Source organism: Anabrus simplex, chromosome 1 (assembly GCF_040414725.1).
Source record: "Anabrus simplex isolate iqAnaSimp1 chromosome 1, ASM4041472v1, whole genome shotgun sequence".
In the NCBI taxonomy this organism is placed as follows: Eukaryota; Metazoa; Arthropoda; class Insecta; order Orthoptera; family Tettigoniidae; genus Anabrus; species Anabrus simplex.
This window is the reverse complement of record NC_090265.1, coordinates 889,866,168-889,886,986: the sequence shown is the minus strand read 5'-3', so window position 1 is coordinate 889,886,986 and position 20,819 is coordinate 889,866,168. Positions and strand designations below refer to the sequence as shown.

General features: G+C 40.5%; 1 protein-coding gene across 2 annotated transcripts in view; it reads right to left on the bottom strand.

Moving 5' to 3' along the window:
* The window catches only part of und (methionyl aminopeptidase und), a 155,420-nt gene that overhangs the window by 122,351 nt on the left and 12,250 nt on the right, over window positions 1-20,819 (bottom strand). For both annotated transcript variants that reach the window (XM_067136566.2, XM_067136567.2), the window contains exon 2: window positions 7,644-7,769. In XM_067136566.2, coding sequence (XP_066992667.1) covers window positions 7,644-7,769 — 126 coding nt within the window. The remainder of the gene's footprint in view (window positions 1-7,643; window positions 7,770-20,819) is intronic.

Sequence of the window (20,819 nt, the reverse complement as noted above, 5' to 3'; positions counted from 1 at the left end):
GAGGGGCGTGGATTCTGCTACAGAGAGCCTGAGTTGCGGGAGGACAATGTCTAGCTGTATGCCTCATCATGGATGGTCAGAACGATGCTCAGGACCCTAGAAGAGGCAAAAACCCTATGACTGATGGAAACATGGATGATCAAAAAGAACCATTTTCAAAAACTCATACAACAAGGGAAGCCATGGAAGCTCTAGCAGAGCAGATGCAGGAGCAAGCCCAAGATGGAAAAATGGAGACAGAAGTCCCAATAGGACAGGCTGTCATGAACATAAATCACAAAATGGCAACAGAAGCTCCAGTAGAGCAGACTGCTACCACAAGCAAATCAGGAACATCCGTAGAGACAGAACTGAAGATTTCTGCATTGAAAATCAACAGATCAAATATCGACAGACCACCTCGCAACAGCGCATACTATAAGGAAGGTAAGAGAGCGAAGAAAGAAGCAAAGGAACAGGGATCGGTGAGATGCTATTCCTCTGACAACGCCCAAAAGGCTAAGGATGGAGGATAGTACGCCATCAAGTTCGGCTACAAAACCGCCCGCCAAGAAACAGAATGAAGAAACAGTCATGCCCTTTTCGGAAAAAACTTACTTCAATCAAGGTAGCCATAACACCTAAAATCTTTCCAGATGGGAAACTGAAGGAGGAGGACTTGAAAGATCTCTCATCTGTTCTGATAGCGCAGATGAAACCGCTGTCTAATGGATGTCTTCCAGACTTCCTCGCGTCTCCAAGGCTGGAAAGGTACTGATCTGTGCAAATCCAGAAACCAAAAGTTGGCTGGAACACACAGTAGCCAATTGCTATCCTTGGAAAGGGGAGAATTTAGAGGTGGCAGAAGCCAAGAAAGTGCTGAATATTATTAAGGTCATCACCATGTTTCCACCACCATTTGACAAGATGATGGTTGAAGACGTTCTTGTCAGAATACATCAGCATGACACCAAACTTCCGATGAAATTGTGGAGAGTGCTGAATGCGACAACTACCGATGACACAGGAAGGACAATTGTTTTGACCCTTAATGAAAGAGATTTTGAAGAGCTCAAGAAGAGAGGACTTAAGGCCAAGCTTGGACTTGGGCAAATCAAATTTCAAGTAATTAAAGGAAAAACAAAACCTAGCGTTGGCAAGGATGGTGCTGAAAGTTCTTCAGACCAACCTTCAACATAAAAAAGCAACTGCTGCCAATTTCCGTCAGGAAGTTCAAGTCCGAAGCTGTTGACATGGCTCTTATACAAGAGCCATGAGTAGTTAAGGGGAGAGTAGCAAGAGTGGCAGAATCTGGAGGTAAGATAATGTACGATACATCGAATATGCCCAGAAAATTAAAATTTCTTCTGTTACAGGAACATTGTTCAAGGGATTTAGTGGCGGCCAAGATAAAACTTGGAAATTGGGAAGGTCCCAAAGAAATAACAGGATCTGCGTACCTTCCATACGACTCAATGGCTTCACCTCCATCTGATGACGTTGAAGAATTGATTTGCAAAGCAAAGAGGAAAGGTGAACACCTAGTACTTGGAGCAGATGCAAATGCACATCACACTGCATGGGACAGTACCAACTGCAATGCGAGGGGTGAGTATTTACTATAGTTTATTATTAGATCGGATATGATAATACTAAACCTAGGAAATAAACCGACATTCATAAATAAGAACCGTCGAGAAGTAATGGATATCACATTGGGCACCACACATATAGAAAACATTAAGGATTCAAAGATGCTGGAGGAGCCATCCTTGGCAGACCACCAGCATATCAAATTTGTGATAGATGCAAGGCAATGTGATACTGAATTGTACAGAGATCCTAAAAGAACGAACTGGAATGGATACAAAGAAGTTCTAGGTCAGGATGAAAAAAGATCCAAACGAATGTAAGGGGACGGAGGGAATTGGATGAGGCAGTGGAACAATTAGAAGAGGTCTTTTAGCCTCGTACCATGATAACTGTCCCCTTAGAGAAAAAAAAAAAAAAAAAACCGAGCTCGATAGCTGAAGTCGCTTAAGTGCGGCCAGTATCCAGTATTCGGGAGATAGTAGGTTCGAACCCCACTGTCGGCAGCCCTGAAAATGGTTTTCCGTGGTTTCCCATTTTCACACCAGGCAAATGCTGAGGCTGTACCTTAATTAAGGCCACGGCCGCTTCCTTCCCACCCCTAGCCCTTTCCCGTCCCATCGTCGCCATAAGACCTATCTGTGTCGGTGCGACGTAAAGCAACTAGCAAAAAAAAAAGAGAAAAGAAAACTGCCAAAAATATTATGTGGTGGAATAACAACCTAGCCAAAATGAAGAAAGTGATTAGAACATTGTATAAAAAAATCATCAAGAGATGGCATGTGGGACGTATATCATAGGAAACTTGCTGAGTATAACCTAGAAATACGGAGAGCAAAGAGAAACTCTTGGAGACTGTTTTGCAAGAAAGTGAAATCAAACAATGAAGCAGCAAGGCTCCAGAAGGTTCATGAAAAAGTACATATAAATCAAGTGGGTAAGGTAAGGGTTATTCTGCCCGAAGGCAGGTCTGAACCTCCGCAGAGGTGTTCCTGAGCCGGAGTTTACATGCGGTAGGGTGGCCAGTTCCTTTCCGCTCCTCCATTCCCTTACCCCCCACCAACAGCGCGTGGCAACCCATCCAACTCCTGACCATGCCCAATGTTGCTTAACTTCGGAGATCTCACGGGATCCGGTGTTTCAACACGGCTACGGCCGTTGGCTAAATCAAGTGGGAACACTGGAAAAAACCAATGGAACATACACTCAGACAGGGAAGGAGACTCTGGAGGTGTTGCTAGCTTGTCATTTTCCTGAGGCTGAGGAAGTAGAAGGGAAAGATATGGTTGAAACCGAGGCCAGACCATGAAGAGCAGATTGGAACTGTGCCAAGCGATTAATTAAGCCTAACCATGTGAGGTGGGGGCAATTAACACGTTTCAGCCCATAAAGGCTCCGGGGCCAGATGAGATACTCCCAATACTCCTGCAGGAAGGATGGAAGATAATCATCAAGGCCCTGACAGACCTTTTTAGAGCAAGTCTAGCTCTGGGGTATGTGCCAAAATCATGCTCTAAGGCTAAAGCGGTATTTATACCGAAGCCTGGAAGGGCAAACTATGCCCAAGCCAAAGCCTATAGACAATTATGCTTAAACTCCAACATGCTAAAAGCAATGGAGAAGATAATGGATAAATACATCAAGAAAACTGTGCAAATGAACTCAACCTTACATGAAAATCAGTTTGCATACAGACCTGGCAGATCCACTGAGACAGCACTCCATCCTTTAGTTTGCAAACTATAGGAAAGCCTAGAATACAAAGAAATAGCTCTGGCGGCATTTCTAGACATAGAAGGGGCCTTTAGTAATACATACAACAATTCAATGATTAAAGTTGTTGAAGAGAGTTTGGTGAGCAAGGACTGTCGTAAAAAGGATTAGATCCAAGTTAGACGGGAGGAAAATAAAAGCAAGTCTGTTTGAAGAGACGCTAACGGTTAGAGCCACCCGAGGTTGTGCACAGGGAGGAGTCCTTTCTCCTCTTCTGTGGAACCTTGTGGCGAACAAAATCACAGTCATGCTCAATGAACAAGGATTTTATACACAAGGATACGTAGATGATCCAGTTATTGTGGTAAGAGGTAAGGTGATGAGTGTCATCCAGGACCTCATGCAAAGGTCATTTAACCTTGTGGAGAATTGGTGTCGAGAAGAAAAGCTCACAGTCAACCCGAGCAAGATAACACTGGTCTCTTTCACAAGAAGGAAGAAATTAGAGGGGACGAGAACACTGAAGCTCTTTGGGCAAGAAATCTATATGGAAGAACATGTGTTACACTTAGGTGTAATATTAGACAAAAAGTTAACCTGGAATCCTCACATAGAAAGAAACATAACCCGAGCTAAGAACCTATTGTATGCATGCAAGAGGGCAGTTGGGACAACATGGGGTCTAAAGCCGGCAATGGTAATGCGGATATACACAATGATCATTAGACCACTGATGACCTATGCAGCAATCATTTGGTGGGTGAAAGTAAGTCAAGGAAAAGTCAGCTGCAAACTACATAGCCTTCAGAGAATGGCATGTATAGCCGTAACTGTGGCAATGAAAACTACACTAACAGAAGCCTTGAATACCCTACTAGATCTCCTTCCATTAAGTAACTTTATAGAGGGACAGGCTAGAATGAGCTCATACAGACTGGAGCAAAATGGATGCTGGAAGGCTCAAAGGCCCAATCTTGGACACTGTTTTACACATGCCAGCTGATCATATGATTCTAAAGTATATCTTTCAGAAACCATTTGAGACCCAGATAACAAAAAAGGAAGACTGGGACATTAACAGATGGAAAACTGGTAGGGAAGATATTGTGTGGTGGACAGATGGCTCAAGGACTGAGATGGAAACAGGAGGAAGAATCAACGGGGAAAGACCTGAGAGATCAATCCAAACGAGTCTGGGCAGACACACTACAGTTTTCCAAGCTGAAGTGATAGCCATAATTACATACCTTGAGGAAAACCCGAAAATGAACAACAGGGATCAAAACATTTTCATATTTACAGATAGCCAAGCAGCCATTAGGGCACTTGAAGCTGTCCGGATTACATCCAAAATTGTTTGGTATTGCCATACACTTCTCCTGAAGCTCTCAGAGTATAATGATGTTAAAATAATATGGGTACCTGGGCATGCAGGCATAGAAGGTAATGAAAAAGCAGATAAACTGGCAAGAAAAGGGTCAAAAACACCTTTTGTGGGCCCAGAACCAGTATGTGGAATCTCTTATAGACAAGCCCGACTTTACATAGGTAAATGGATACAAAAGAAACAAATGGAAAACTGGAAAAATGCTCCAGGAGGCAGGCTTGCAAAAGAACTAATAAAGAGCCCAAACAAGAAGCATACTAAGGAACTGCTGGAACTCAGCAAAGAAAACATAAGATGGATAGTAGGACTGCTGACTGGACAATGCCATCTTAAAAAGCACCTACAGAGAACTGGAGTAATAAGAGACAATGTACGTAGGAAATGTAATGATGCGGATGAATCAGCTGAACACATACTCTTTGAATGTGAGGCGCTGGGAAGAATCAGAATCTCCAAATTGGGACTACCTGATGAAGAGAGAAGAAACATCCAACAAGACCCAATAAGGAGGACCTGCAACTTTATGAAGGGAGCAGGGGCCTATTCCACGAACGAACTTTGCAACTTTTCACTTTGCACTTTTCAGTTCAGATTTTGTTCCACCATCACTTTTCAGATTTAGCTTGCAAAGTGAAAAGTGAAAAGTTAGAAATCTTTTCACTTTTCAAGCCTGTTATGTTCCTCCATTGGTACAGAAATGCAAAGTGCAAAGAAATGAAGTGAAAAGTTTTCATAAATCTTGCAAAGAGATGATTCCCTTTTCATATGTCAATTAACAAGTATGTACATTAGTTTCTCGGTGTAGAATTTGGTTTAGTGATATAAACACGTTACGACGTGAGCTTTTGTTAGCATCAAGTGAGGACAGTGATGAAGAATCCAATAATAGAACGTACAAAGACAGGATTAATATTCATAACCTCACTTCGACGTAATATCGTGAGTGATTTCGTATTATCCCAACAGAGGCTGACTATATTCTTGAAATGATCGGTCATTTATTGAAACATAAAGAAGTAAATTCCTTTCCGAAAAAGAACAAATTCTTATGTTTACATTTTTTTAGTAAATGGTGCCCAGCTGTACTGTGTAACAGCAATGCATGGGACATCAAAATCAATTATTTGCAGAACTGTTACCAAAGTCGTAGATGTTGTAGTAAATGTAATATTTCCTAACCGTACGTTGGCCTGATAATCCACTTAATATAGCGACGGGATTTCTAATGAAGGGTGAACGTCTTTCTGTGTGTATATGTGTTGACGGTACTCTCGTTAACATTGATGTGTGTCATCATCTGAGAGGTTATCTTTACAGTTGTCAAAAAAGGATGTCACGTTTCTCCTTGACAACTTCCAGCACAGCCAGCTTCTTATAATAACCTTTCTTTCCCATGATAAAAACTTTAACGGCACCTACGACAATTATACCGCCAAGTTTGCCGCGAAAAGTAAAGCATTAAAATCAGAGTATTAGGCCTATACAGTTTGCTCATGGAATAAACTCGATCGGATCACTCATTCGCAAAGACTTTTCACTTTGCAAAGAAATTGAAAAGTAGAGCCTAGTTCATGGTGGAACAGAAAGACTTTGCACTTTGCAAGAATTGAAAAGTGAAAAGTGCAAAGTTGAAAAGTTGCGAAGTTGCGAAGTTCGTTCGTGGAACAGGCCCCAGGTATAACTATGTGGGGATGAAGGAAAACACATGGTAGCAAAAGATCTTCAAGGTCGACACTAAAATAAACTTTTTAAAGAGACCCCATGAATAAAGGAAGTAGAAGAAGAAGAATAAGAAGAAGAAGGGTCCATATTATAGGCACTGTAATGGTAAATAGGAGAGGTCTGCCATTACAAGTGAGAAAAGTCACAACAAAGAGAATGAAACAACATGACATTACTGCACTCCGAACAGATAACACTTCATGCTTGGTTTGGAAGGACAAGCAGATTATTGCTATGCTGTCCATTTACTATGACTATTCCAAAGAATAAGACGTCAGGTGCCAAATAATTTTTAGAGAAACCTACTGCCATATGCGCTTATAATCAATACATCTTTCTGACCACTATGCTAGCCCGTACCCATTCACACGCAAGTCAGTGAAGTGGTGGAGAAAAATGTTCTTCTGGCTTCTGGAAATCACAATAGTGAATGTCTTCCTACACTTCAAAGAAGGTAACAATGGAATGACCCATCTGAAGTGCAGGAAAAACTTGGTAAGACAACTTGTAGGAAATGTGTGGAATACACAGAACAGGAAAAGGGGAAGACCTTCCTCAACAGATGCAGAAGTGAGGCTGAATGACAAGCTGCACCTGCTGTACCCCCATGCTGAAGGAAAAACTAAGGACTGCAAGGTTTGCAATAACTTTTTTTTTTTTTTGCTAGTTGCTTTACGTCTCACCGACACAGATAGGTCTTATGGCGACGATGGGACAGGAGAGGGCTAGGAGTGGGAAGGAAGCGGCCGTGGCCTTAATTAAGGTACAGCCCCAGCATTTGCCTGGTGTGAAAATGGGAAACCACGGAAAACCATTTTCAGGGCTGCCGACAGTGGGGTTCGAACCTACTATCTCCCGAATACTGGACACTGGCCGCACTTAAGCGACTGCAGCTATCGAGCTCAGTGTTTGCAATAACAGGAGAGTTGTTGGAGGGAGGCAAGATACAGTCCACTTCTGTAAAACCTGTGAGAAGCAACCAGGGCTCTGTCCAGGCATTTGCTTTGAATGCTTCCACACACTCAAGACACACCGTTAAGGAAGTGAAAAACATTATTATGTGTCATGTAAATACCATACTCTAAATTTTTTGTTCCTGTCTGCATATATTGTTACAACCAGTACTTAATAGCAGGTGTTAAAATATGAAGAACACTGACAGAAATAAATATGAGTTGGGAGAAATCAGGACTTACAAATAATTTGAGTGGAAATGGTTAAAGTATAATCAATATTATTATAATAAATTTACCATCAGCTTCTTCTTCTTCTTCTCCATTGATCTTCACATTTTCTACTTTAGCAGTAATATTATCCAGGGGTTTCTCATTTTCTCCTTCTCCTCCACCTGGCACATCTGCTGAAGCTTCACCTGCACCTGTAACAAACAGCTTGGAAATTAGTATCAATAATTACAAACCTTGATAACACAAAGGAGATACAACAAAAGAACTCAAAATTATGAAAAAATTAGGTTCAATGAGTAAAAGCAGTAATGGTAAAAGTACAAGTAAAAACTACATACATACATACATACATACATTTTTTTTTTTTTTGCTATGGGCTTTACGTCGCACCGACACAGATAGGTCTTATGGCGACGAGGGGATAGGAAAGGCCTAGGAGTTGGAAGGAAGCGGCCGTGGCCTTAATTAAGGTACAGCCCCAGCATTTGCTTGGTGTGAAAATGGGAAACCACGGAAAACCATTTTCAGGGCTGCCGATAGTGGGATTCGAACCTACTATCTCACGGATGCAAGCTCACAGCCGCGCGCCTCTATGCGCACGGCCAACTCGCCCGGTACACACATACATACATATCCCACGTCATTCCATCTACACAAGTAAAAACTAACTGGGCTGAATTACACCTATGCAAGAAATATTTAACTCAATTATAATTACTTTTCAACAAGTAATCAGTAAAAATTACAGTTTCTTCACAAACACCAGTTTTCAAGAAATCACTGACATCTTTTTCACACAGGGCTGGAATTATACCAAAGTTTGCAAGGAAAGTAAGATTACTTTTCTACAAGAAAAAGGTCATATGCATTTTCTTTGTAACTTAAATGAAAAATGGCTCTCCAGAAAATTATGCTTTTTGTGTCACAGCAGAAGTTCCAGAGCAGCTGCTGGCCAAGTGTTGTTTGGCTAGTACTTGCCCCAGACGAACTGACAAAAAGAGATCTTTGGAAACTAATTCATAGAGTTGATAACTAAACTTATTTTGTTGCCAATAACTTAGAAATGACAGCTTATATGTTAAATGTTGGGTAGAAACAGAAGTCAGCGACATAGCCAACTATCGGCCCACCAAAGATGGGTATGTTCTGCTAATTTATTTATATTTGTATAATTTGTCTACAGTCTATCAAGTTTTTTTCTTTTGCTATTTGCTTTACATCGCACCAACACAGATAGGTCTTACGGCGACGATGGGACAGGAAAGGCCTAGGAATGGGAAGGAAGTGGCCATGGCCTTAATTAAGGTACAGCCCCAGCATTTGCCTGGTGTGAAAATGGGAAACAATGGAAAACCATCTTCAGGGCTGCCGACAGTGGGGTTTGAACCCACTATCTCTTGGATGCCAGCTCACAGCCGCGCGCTCCCAACCGCACGGCCAACTTGCCCAGTCTATCAAGTTTAAATAATGCATCCGTATATAATAGAGTTTTGAAGGTTTTAATAATAATGTTATTTGCTTTACGTACCACTAACAACTATTTCGCGGTTTATGCCGAGGTTCCGCAATGTTGTCCCACAGGAGTTCTTTTACGTGCCAGAAAATCTACCGACACGAGGCTGACATATTAGAGCACCTTCAAATACCACCAGACTGAGCCAGGATCGAACCTGCCAAGTTGGGTTCAGAAGGCCAGCGCTTAAACCATCTGAGCCACTCAGCCGGGCTTGAAGGTTTTACTGAATATTAACTAGTTATTACTCTTCCATTATCTCCAGTTTTGAAATTGTCTATACGATACTGCCAATATCAAACGATACTACTGCTATTAATATTTGTTTCCAAGATTATAAGAGTATTTTATAACTGTTAGGTTCTTCTTTGTCAAAACGAACGTATAAACATTTCTAAATATTTTCAACTAAGATTCGAAAGAATCTTATGATTACAACGTTTTATTACAATTTTTGGGTCCAACTTATTCAATACATAAAAATTGTTGCGTAGATGTAATTACAACATAGGCCTACATTTTTCAATCAGTACTAGTTTCGACGCCCCACTGCGTCATCATCAGCTGATAGAAGTTTGTAGAAAAATTGACAATCATATAAGTTTATCAACGTCAAATTCATCAAAATTTAAAACCATATAACAACCATGAAACTGTCTCTTCTGTTTTTTACTGTTAACCTTCTTTTCTACCACACATTTTTTGACAACATTTATTGCCATGAAAACAATGTCATTTATATTTGACTGACTCTGTATGTAGGACCGAGAATAGACACTGCACTTAATGCCTGGTCTGCTGACGGTACAGGAGAAGGCAGCTCCAATTCTTATTCTTCTTCTTCAGTGTTGACAGTATCGATAGGAGGCTCGACCACTAAAATGTCACAGCCCACATTTGTGTAAGTTTCAAAATCAGCTTCATAGTTAACAAACTGCTGATACTCCACCCATTCTTCAGGAACAAGAGTGACTTCCTCCTCTTCGTATTCTGAAGCTCCTGAGTCACCTTTCAAAAATCCTGCTTTGCGGAAGCAGTTTGATAACTGTTTCCTGCTTCACATCAGCCCACGATTTACGCAGTGTTGTTAATGACTGTAGTAGATTAATCTCTGTTAATGACTCCACAGATTCAATTCCTCTCAGGATTCTCTGAAAAGCCCCCTTCCTATTGAAATGTTTCACATTTTTAATCACACCGTGGTCCATGGCCTGTAGTTTGGATGTTAAGTTTGGTGGCAAGAAAACTACACGCACTGCCGTTAACTCCTGAACGAGCACCTTGGGATGAGAAGGGCAGTTGTCTACGAAAAGGAGGATTTTTGTGCCTTCACGTTGAAACTTCTCACCAATACCACACTGAGATTTGTAAATGGGGCTTGTCATCCGTGACTTCGGGGGTTGCTTTCATACGTGACTGGTAATTAATTCACACCCGAGAAACAGTGAGGCTTCGCCGATTTTACAATCACTAGAAGTTTTAGCTTTGATTTTCCATCACGTTAGTACAAAATTCGAGTTATAGAGTATTATTTGCTTCAAGGAAGCAAAAGTTTGCTTCGAGAAATCACATTTCGAATAATAGAGAAATAAATACATGTGAAGGATAAGAAAAAAGCCAGGAAATTTAAGTTACTTCGAGATACTGAAAATTCGAGTAATGGAGGTTCGAGATATCGAGGTTCGACTGTATTCAACTTCTATTGCCAAATCAACAGAAACAAACATGGTTCAACATCACTAAAAAGATACTGAACGTATTTTGATATAGTTTCAGTATAACTTTGAAGTTTTCTTTTTCAGTCTGTCAGAATATGAAACACAAAATCTATGAAAACACTATAACTTACGTGTAAAAGAAAACATGTATTTTACAGGTATGTTGTAGTAGATAGGTCTTATCGCAACGATGGGACAGGAAGGGACTATGAGTCAGAAGGAAGTGGCCATGGCCTTAATTAAGGTTCAGCCCCAGAATTTGCCTGGTGTGAAAATGGGAAAGCACAGAAAACCATCTTCAGGGCTGCCGACAGTGGGGTTTGAACCCACTATCTCCTGAATACTGGATACTGGCTGCACTTAAGCGACTGCAGCTATCGAGCTCAGTCTGAAAAAACTTAAGTCGGCACTAAAAAGACTGGCTTCCATCTTAACAGATCCCACTGTTCTTCAATTCCCTAATTGGCTACAAAATTAACTTCCAGGTATGCAAAATAGTGGGCCTAGGCTGGTATGCTACAAATAGCACATAACTTATTTTCTAGCAATATATATCTGTACCAAGTATAATAGGTCTAGGCTACTTCATGATATTATTTCTCAGAAATTTTCTGCTATATTTATCTGTTCCAAGTATAATAGGTGTAGGCTACTTCATGATATTATTTCTCAGAAATTTTCTGCTAACATAGTGTTAATACATTCCCCACTGGCCTCAACTCGGGAGCTTGGAATGGTAATCACAGAGTCTCAGCCGAGTCTGGCATTGCTTCTACTTTTGCTTTCCCTATCTGACCAATCTTGGTCAACACTTCTCTTTTGACACCTACAGAATCATCTTTGCAAGATCCAAGAAGTCTTTTCCTTTTATTACTTTTCATGAACCTTGCTCTTCTTGCTGATACCTTCACCATTTCATAGTTTTGAATTTTTCTTCCTAGCAATTACAAACAATAAATTCTTCCATTGTAAGTTTAAAAACTCCACTTATTAGCTAATAATCCGTCTGGGGTTATCCAGGGGCCAGACTAATGTAAATTTAGTAAGTAATGTGCTTTTTTTATTTTTTATGTCCATAACTTGATTTCTGGATTTACTTTTATTTTTTCTAATCCTGTTTAGTGTGGAAAGGTGAATATTATGACATTTAGCAGCACATAACTGTTACGTTCAGAGTGGGAACAAGGCAACATTTCTCACCAGCTTCTTTATTGCAACACTATCGCATTCCCTCTTATTTCTCTTTCGGAACTACGAATGGTAGAAGAATGCTTTTCCTCTTGAAGCCAATATCTTCCCTGTATCAGTAATGAATGGAATCAACGAGAATTAATAACACAGGCACTGTTGATTATAATTGCTGCAAGCCCTGGCGTAACCACATTTGCATGCAAGAAAAATATCTCCTGAGCTAGCATACCATTAGGAGGCTTCAGTCCATCATCTTTTCAATCGCGGACAGTACAGTAGTTGCATTAATTGGTGGCATATTTGCAATGCCATTTGATGATTAACTTCTTACACTGACTCTTTCTTTCTTTCTTTCTTTTCAGTACAGCTTCTTCCCTTCGGTTTGCATTCAATCTGTTCTAACTGCTTCAGAAATGGATGAATAAATCTGCAGTCTTGCATTAAATTTGAAATCTGTATTCTCGTCATCCTGTTTATCTGCTTTGTCCTGCTTAGTGGCAGAGTCAGTTATGTGGCTCCACTGTCTCTGTTTCATTTTGTTATCTGTTTTCTTGTAGTGTATCAATCCATTGCTGCTAACGTCATCTCTTGGATCTCTTTCCGACTTCCAAAATGCCCTTGTGTTTGTAGTGGATCAATCAATCACTACTGATCTGCGTTTAGGGCAGTCACCCATGTGGCTGATTCCGTATCTGTTGTTTTCCTAGCCTTTTCTTAAATGATTTCAAAGAAATTGGAAATTTACTGAACATCTCCATTGGTAAGTTATTCCAATCCCTAAATCTCCTTTCGCGACGTAAAGCCGCTAGCAAAAAAAATCTCCTTTCTATAAACGAATATTTTCCCCAATTTGTCCTCTTGAATTTCAACTTTATTTTCATACTGTGATCTTTCCTACTTTAAAAGACACCACACAAACTTATTCGTCTACTAATGTCGTTCCACGCCATCTCTCCACTGACAGCTCGGAACATACCGCTTAGTTGAGCAGCTCGTCTTCTTTCTCCCAAGTCGTCTTAGCCAAACTTGCAACATTTTTGTAACACTAGTCTTTTATCAAAAATCACCCAGAACAAATCAAACTGCTTTTCTTTGGATTTTTTTCCATTTCTTGAATCAAGTAATCCTGGTGAGGGTCCCATACACTGGAATCATACTCTAGTTGGGGTCTTACCAGAGACTTGTATGCCCTTTCCTTTACATCCTTACTACAACCCTTAAACACCCTCATAACCATGTGCAGAGATCTGTACCCTTTATTGACAATCCCACTTATGTGATTACCCCAATGAAGATCATTCTTTATATTAACACTTAAGTACTTACAATGATTCCTATAAGGAACTTTCATCCCATCAATGCAGTACCAAACTGAGAGGTCTTTTCCTATTTGTGAAACTCACAACCTGACTTTTAACCCCGTTAATCATCATACCATTGGGGTACGCGAAAGGAGCCTCCACGAAGACTGCTACATATTATACAATTACAATATGATGAGTACCAATCGGGCATACCCTGGGCAACGTCAGACTACGTTACAAAATGTGCTGACAGCAGATCCTTTCATATCCAGAAGCAATTGTAGAGATTATCAATTCTTGTACAAAAGGTCTTTTTCAAGACCAACTTTGAACATTAGGCTATATCAGTAAATACAGAAGGAATATCTGGACCAAAAGAGGAACTCCTCCATAATATTTGTAAAAAATTCCAGTGTAATATATTGTGTATCCAGGTGACCCATAGGAATAAATAACATAGAAGACCTAAGGTACAAGGCATGAACCTTGTAACTGAAAGACCCCATCGGCAATATGGTAGTGCAGTATTTGTTAAACATGGCTTATCAGTGCTTTCTACAGCATGTATTGAGAAGGATAATATTGAAATCCTGTGTGTTGAACTGAACAACTGTGTAGTCACCTCAGTATACAAACCACCTAATGCAAAATTCATCTTTAAGGAACCAACTAATATCCACAATCAGAAAACTAAGTTAATCTTAGGAGATTTCAATAGCCATAGTAATGTTTGGGGATATGACCAGGATGATGAAAATGGTGAAGCTGTATTGCAGTGAGCTGAATCCAACAATTTACGCTTAATTCATCACAGTAAATTACAACCATCTTTCAACAGTGGACGCTGGAAACGAGGATACAATCCTGATTTGATTTTCACCAGTGAAGAAACAGCTTCACAATGCCACAAGAGTACTGGTTCCCCAATTCCAAATACACAACACAGACCTATTGTATGTCAGACTACTGCAGCCTAAGACCACAAATAGTTCCATTCAGAAGACGATACAATTTCAAGAAAGCAAATCGGGATATGTTTTCTGAGGCACTAGACAGCCTTGTGTTGAAAATACATCCATGTCCTGAGGCATATGATGATTTTATAGCAGCCGTTCATGAGTCATCTCGCAAATCTATCCCACATGAACGCCGTACCAACTACATTCCAGGACTCAGTAAACACACCATCTATTTGTTAGAAGAGTACATTAAACTCTTTGAAGAAAACCCTTTCAGTGAACAAACATCAGATGCTGCTAAAAAACTCAGTCTGTGATGGAAGGTAAGAAAACTTGGTGGATAGAAGCGATAGAAAGGCTAGACATGAGCAAAAACAGCCATATGGCATGGAGATTCTACGTCGAGTAAGTAATGATCCAATGCAAAAGAAAACCCATGCAAACATTTCTCCAAATCAAATAGCTCAACAGCTTTTGAAAAATGGTAAAACAGACAAACGAGGTAAAGGACCCAAGATTAAAAGACAAGAACATCTAGAAACTAATGAGCTCTCAAAACCATTTTCACAAAATGAGTTGAAAAAGGCCATACAACAATGTAAGAATAACAAGGCAGCTGGATTAGATGATATAAGAATAGAGCATAAAGAAATTTGGACCACCAACACTGAAATGGCTTGTGGAACTCTAATAACTGCTTAGGGCAGAACAAGATTCCTAAAACCTTCTAACCCCAAGAGTTACTGACCCATCTCATTATTATGCCATCTTTATAAAATATTTAAAAGGCTGCTATTGAACTGCCTATTACCAAAGATTTACAGCTTGACCCTGGACTTTGGTTTCACTAGAATAATTGCCACCTTATTGCACAACCGAAGATTCTACGTTGAATTCCAAGGAAGTCAGAGCCGTTGGAGGACCCAAAGGAATGGCTTACCCCAAGGGAGTGTACTGTCACCAATACTCTTCAACATTTATACAAATGATCAGCCCAGACCTCATGCAACTAAAAGTTTCATATATGCCGACGACCCTGCTTTAACGGTACAGACAAGTGATTTTGAAGCAGCAAAACAGATGCTTAAAGGAGCTCTAGAAACCTTTTCTGACTACTACAACAAGAACCACCTGAAGCCAAACCCACAAAAGACTCAGGTCAGTGCTTTCCATCTTTGAAACAGACAAGCAGGAAGAAAACTGAAAGTGACTTGGGAAGGCACTAAATTGGACCACTGTTTTACACCCAAATACCTTGGAATTACCTTAGACAGGTCCCTCACCTATCAACGGCATTGGCTAAACACCAAACACAAGGTATCAGCCCATAACAACATCATCCGGAAACTCGTTGGTAGTAACTGGGGTGCTGAACCTCAGGTGGTCCGTTCTTCTGCCATGGCACTTTGCTTTTCCGCCAGTGAATATGCCTGCCCAGTAGGGTGGGCCGAAAAAACTCGAATTATTTTCTCCAAGTCGTAATATCGCGGAAAAGTTGCAAATTGGGGAGAATAAAACGGGGCAAAAAAAGAAACAAAATAGGTTCATTTCTTCCGGTCGCGCACGTGCTCTAAAGTTTGCCGAAATTCGTAAAAATTTTCTAACTTGCTTAACTTGTCAATATTTAAATGTAATAGCTCTAGTCGACTCTTACTCGAACCAATAATGATTTGGAAAAAAGAATGGTTCAAATCGGATGAGGTCTTCCGCTCGCGCAACAGCCGTCAAAAGTCTAACAAATTCTCGCGTTCATCGTAACTTGCTCGGGTCAAAGACCCTGACGCTCCGCCCACCTACCACTCTCGCCACCACGCCGTGCCATTGTTGTGCCAGTCTGCACTTATCCCTCGTATTTGATGTGTGTTTCATTTGCTCTTCCAATTACTATTGTGGCATTTGCATCTACTGTATTTCGATGATTGTTTTGTGTTATGACATTTTTGTGTAACTTTGTGACTTAACGGTGGTATATTATGGCTGTACCTCAGAAACTCATCACAAGACAGGTATTTGATTGCCCTATATTTGCTGCACCTAAAGACTTTTCATCAAAAAAGCTTCCCACTGGTGAGGACGTGTTTCGGTATTGTTCACAGGAGAGATACCACTTCGAGCTTAAAGTTACTAATAAGAGCGTCCATTTTTCACACGTTGCCAGTACAGTAGCTAACAAAATAAATGGTTTGTATCAGAAAGCATCCATCCCAACAGTTACAGATAAGATAATTGTGCAACTTATAAAAGCGTTGCATGATAAATATTACAGCATTCGAAAATCATATACTCGGGATAAGAATAAAGATTTGTTTAAGTAATTGATGACTTTAAGCAAAAACGCTCATTGCTTTTTGACGTAGCGGCTTGCAAATGCCCCACTGTTATTAATTGCATTTGTAACAGAACCTCTGATTTATGTAAATGCGATATAACTATAAACTGTGCGCAAAACCAAACAAAATACCTGTTATTGAGCTAATATTTGTTTACTTATTACGAGCACACGGAATAGGAAAAATTGGAGGGTTGGACGTGTCTGAAACAAAGCAACGTATTAAATCACTGGAAAGGAGATCGTGTGACAGCCATTTAACTCTGGATGATGAATCTGAATCTCATCTGAAACCCTCGTGCTCGTATTCAAATGTAAATATTGTTGAAACTGATGATGAAGACCAATATCTTGGTCGCTACTGCTACCTTTACTAGAAGGATAACAACTTTAACTTTAGCTTGTTTGATGAAAAGTCTTTAGGTTCGCAAATATAGGGCAATCAAATACCTGTCTTGTGATGAGTTTCTGAGGTACAGCCATAATATACCGCTGTTAAGTCACGAAGTTACAAAAAAATGTCACAACACAAAACAAACATCGAAATACAGTAGATGCAAATGCCACAATAGTAATCGGAAAAGCGAATGAAATACACATCAAACACGAGGGATATGTGCAGACTGACACAACAATGGCATGGCGGCAAAAGTGGTACGTGGGCAGAGCGTCAGAGTCTTTTACCCGAGCGAGTTACGACGAGCGCGGGAATTTGTTAGATTTTTTACGGCTGTTGCGCGAGCGTAAGACCTTAACCGATTTGAACCAATTCTTTTTTCTAAATCATTATCGGTTCGAGTAAGAGTCGACTAAAGCTATTACATTTAAATATTGACAAGTTAAGCAAGGTAGAAAATTATCGTAAAAATATACATTTTTTTGAATTTCGGCAAATTTAGAGCACGTGCGCGACCGGAAGAAATGAACCTAACTTGTTTCTTTTTTTACCCCGTTTTATTCTTCCCTATTCACAACTTTTCCGCGGTATTACGACTTGGAAATAAGTGTGGTATAAATCCGCCCATGCAAAGCAAGTAGATGTGGCCCTTAATGAAACTGCGAGACTAATTACTGGATGTTTGAAGCCAACTCCAGTTGACAAATTGTATTGTATGGCAGGAATTGCTCCTCCTGATATATGCCGGGAAGTAGCCGCAAATGCCAAAAGGAAAAAAGTTGAAGAAAATGAGCTACATCCACTACACAGATACACAACACCAAATCCTAGATTGAAATTTAGGAGAAGCTTCCTACAGTCAACATCTCTACTAAATACATCTCCGAAGAAACATACATACATACATACATACATAATCATTACAGACTGTTATACCTTTCAGCGTTCAGTCTACAAGCCTCAGTGAATTTACTAAATGTCCCCACAATCCTCTATTTGCAACTAATGCTGTGGCCTCATTTAGTTCTAAAACTCTTATCTTTAAATCGTTAGAAACTGAGTCTAACCATCGTCATCTTGGGTCTACCTCTACTTCTCTTACCCCCCATAACAGAGTCCATTATTCTCCTAGGTAACCTATCCTCCTCCATTCACCTCACATGACCCCACCACCGAAGCCGGTTTATGCGTACAGCTTCATCCATCGAGTTCATTCCTAAATTAGCCTTTATCTCCTCATTCTGAGCACCCTCCTGCCATTGTTCCCACCTGCGTATACCAGCAATCATTCTTGCTACTTTCATGTCTGTTACTTCCAACTTATGAATAAGATATCCTGAGTCCACCCAGCTTTCACTCCAGTAAAGCAAGGTTGGTCTGAAAACAGACCGATGTAAACATAGTTTCATCTAGAAGCTGACTTCCTTCTTACAGAATACTGTTGATCGCAATTGCGAGCTCACTGCATTAGCTTTACTACACCTTGATTCAATCTCACTTACTATGTTACCATCCTGGGAGAACACACAACCTAAATACTTGAAATTATCTACCTGTTCTAGCTTTGTATCACCAATCTGACATTCATTTCTGTTGAAATTCTTACCTACCGACATCAATTTAGTCTTCGAGAGGCTAATTTTCATACCATACTCATTGTACCTCTTTTCAAGTTCCAAGACATTAGACTGCAGGCTTTTGGCACAATCTGCCATTACGACCAAGTCGTCAGCATAGGCCACACTGCTTACTACATTTCCACCTAACAGAATCCCTCCCTGCCTTTTCATACCTTTCAGCAGATGATCCATGTAAACTACAAACAGCAAAGGTGAAAGATTACAACCTTGTCTAACCCCTGTAAGTACCCTGAACCAAGAACTCATTCTACCAGCAATTCTCACTGAAGCCCAATTGTCAACATAAATGCCTTTGATTGATTTTAATAATCTACCTTTAATTCCATTGTCCCCCAGTATAGCGAACATCTTCTCCCTCGGTACCCTGTCATATGCTTTCTCTAGTTCTACGAAACATAAACAAAACTGCCTATTCCTCTCATAGCATTTTTCAATTACCTGGCGCATACTGAAAATCTGATCCTGACAGCCTCTCTGTGGTCTGAAACCACATTGGTTTCCATCCAACTTCCTCTCAACAACTGATCGCACCCTCCCTTCCAAGATGCCAGTGAATACTTTGCCTGGTATACTAATCAATGAGATACCTCGATAGTTGTTGCAATCCTTCCTGCTCCCTTGCTTATAGATAGGTGCAATTACTGCTTTTGTCCAATCTGAAGGTACCTTACCAACACTCCATGCTAATCTTACTACTCTATGAAGCCATTTCATCCCAGCCTTCCCACTATACTTCACCATTTCAGGTCTAATTTCATCTATTCCTGCTGCTTTATGACAATGGAGTTTATTTACCATCCTTTCCACTTCCTCAAGTGTAATTTCACCAACACCATTTTCCTCCTCCCCATGAGCTTGACTGTTTGCAACAACACCAGGAAGATTTCCTTTTACGTTGAGAAGATGTTCATAATATTCCCTCCACCTCTCCAGTGATTCCCTGGGATCTACTATGAGTTCACATGAATTACTCAAAACACTGTTCATTTCCTACCCAGGGAGTGGCGCCCCTGCCTGTGTGAGTCCCAGAGCACACTGACCCGGTGTGTATCATCTGGTAAGGGTCCCAGCTCAGGGTTACGGGTAAAGACCTCAACGGCAGTGAAGGCGTAGATGAAGATCACTGGTACGGCGGAACTGGCGGAAGAGGCATCCTTGCTTTTTGGGATAGTTGGTGTCAGGTCAGAATATATTCTGCTATCGTATGCAACAGTAGACGGTACTACCTGCGACTGTCTGGCCGAGGGTCTGGCGGCCGATACCAAACCAGGCAAACTAAGGGAAAACCAATAGCTGCGAGCAGAGGAGTTTTCCCTTAGAAGATTGGATAAGATGAGACCTTTGTGTGGGAAATAACACATAAATTCATCAGCTGCTCCCTTGCAGTGAGGCAGGGGACTGCCAAAGGCTAAGGGAGACCACCCTGAAAGAAAATCCTCTAGTATGTTAGGCCTAGCAAGTCAGTACAGGAGTACAATGCAGTTGCTTTCAAAATGAAAACGAGCCTCGGAAAGAAACATATTCTGAATGTCGACAATACTTCAAGTACTCTTGGAACTAATGACGACGTCATGTCCGATGTTCATTCAAGATGCACGAGAAGACCCGATCATAGAAACAAGCTTCGGATTGGAACCTTAAACGTTATGACTCTAACAGGAAAATGCAACAAAATCACGGATTTAATGAACCGTAGACATATTCACATCCTAGGGCTAAGTGAAACCAAATGGAAAGGTTGCAACACAAGAATGTTAGAGGACGGATATAAATTATACTGGAGTGGTAATCCTGCAATGGCGATGAATGGAGTTGGTTTTATACTCCATAAAGACATTGATAGTGTAGCAGATGTCTCCTTCATCAATGAGAGATTAATCAAAGCTAAAATATACCTAAATTGAGAAACTCAAACTGTAATCCAAGTTTATGCTCCCCAGCAGGGTTGTAGCGATGACCAAAAAGCAAGCTTCCTAGAAAAACTAGAGGACATCATTGATGAAGAGAACATAATGATAATTGGGGATTTTAATGCCCAGGTAGGCACTGATAGGTCAGGTTATGAAGGCATTATTGGTCCATATGGATTTGGTAATAGAAATGGGGAGGGTGAACTTCTGCTTGATCTATGTACACGAAACCAACTTCTGGTGAAGAACTCGTGGTTTCAGAAACGGGATAGCCACAAGA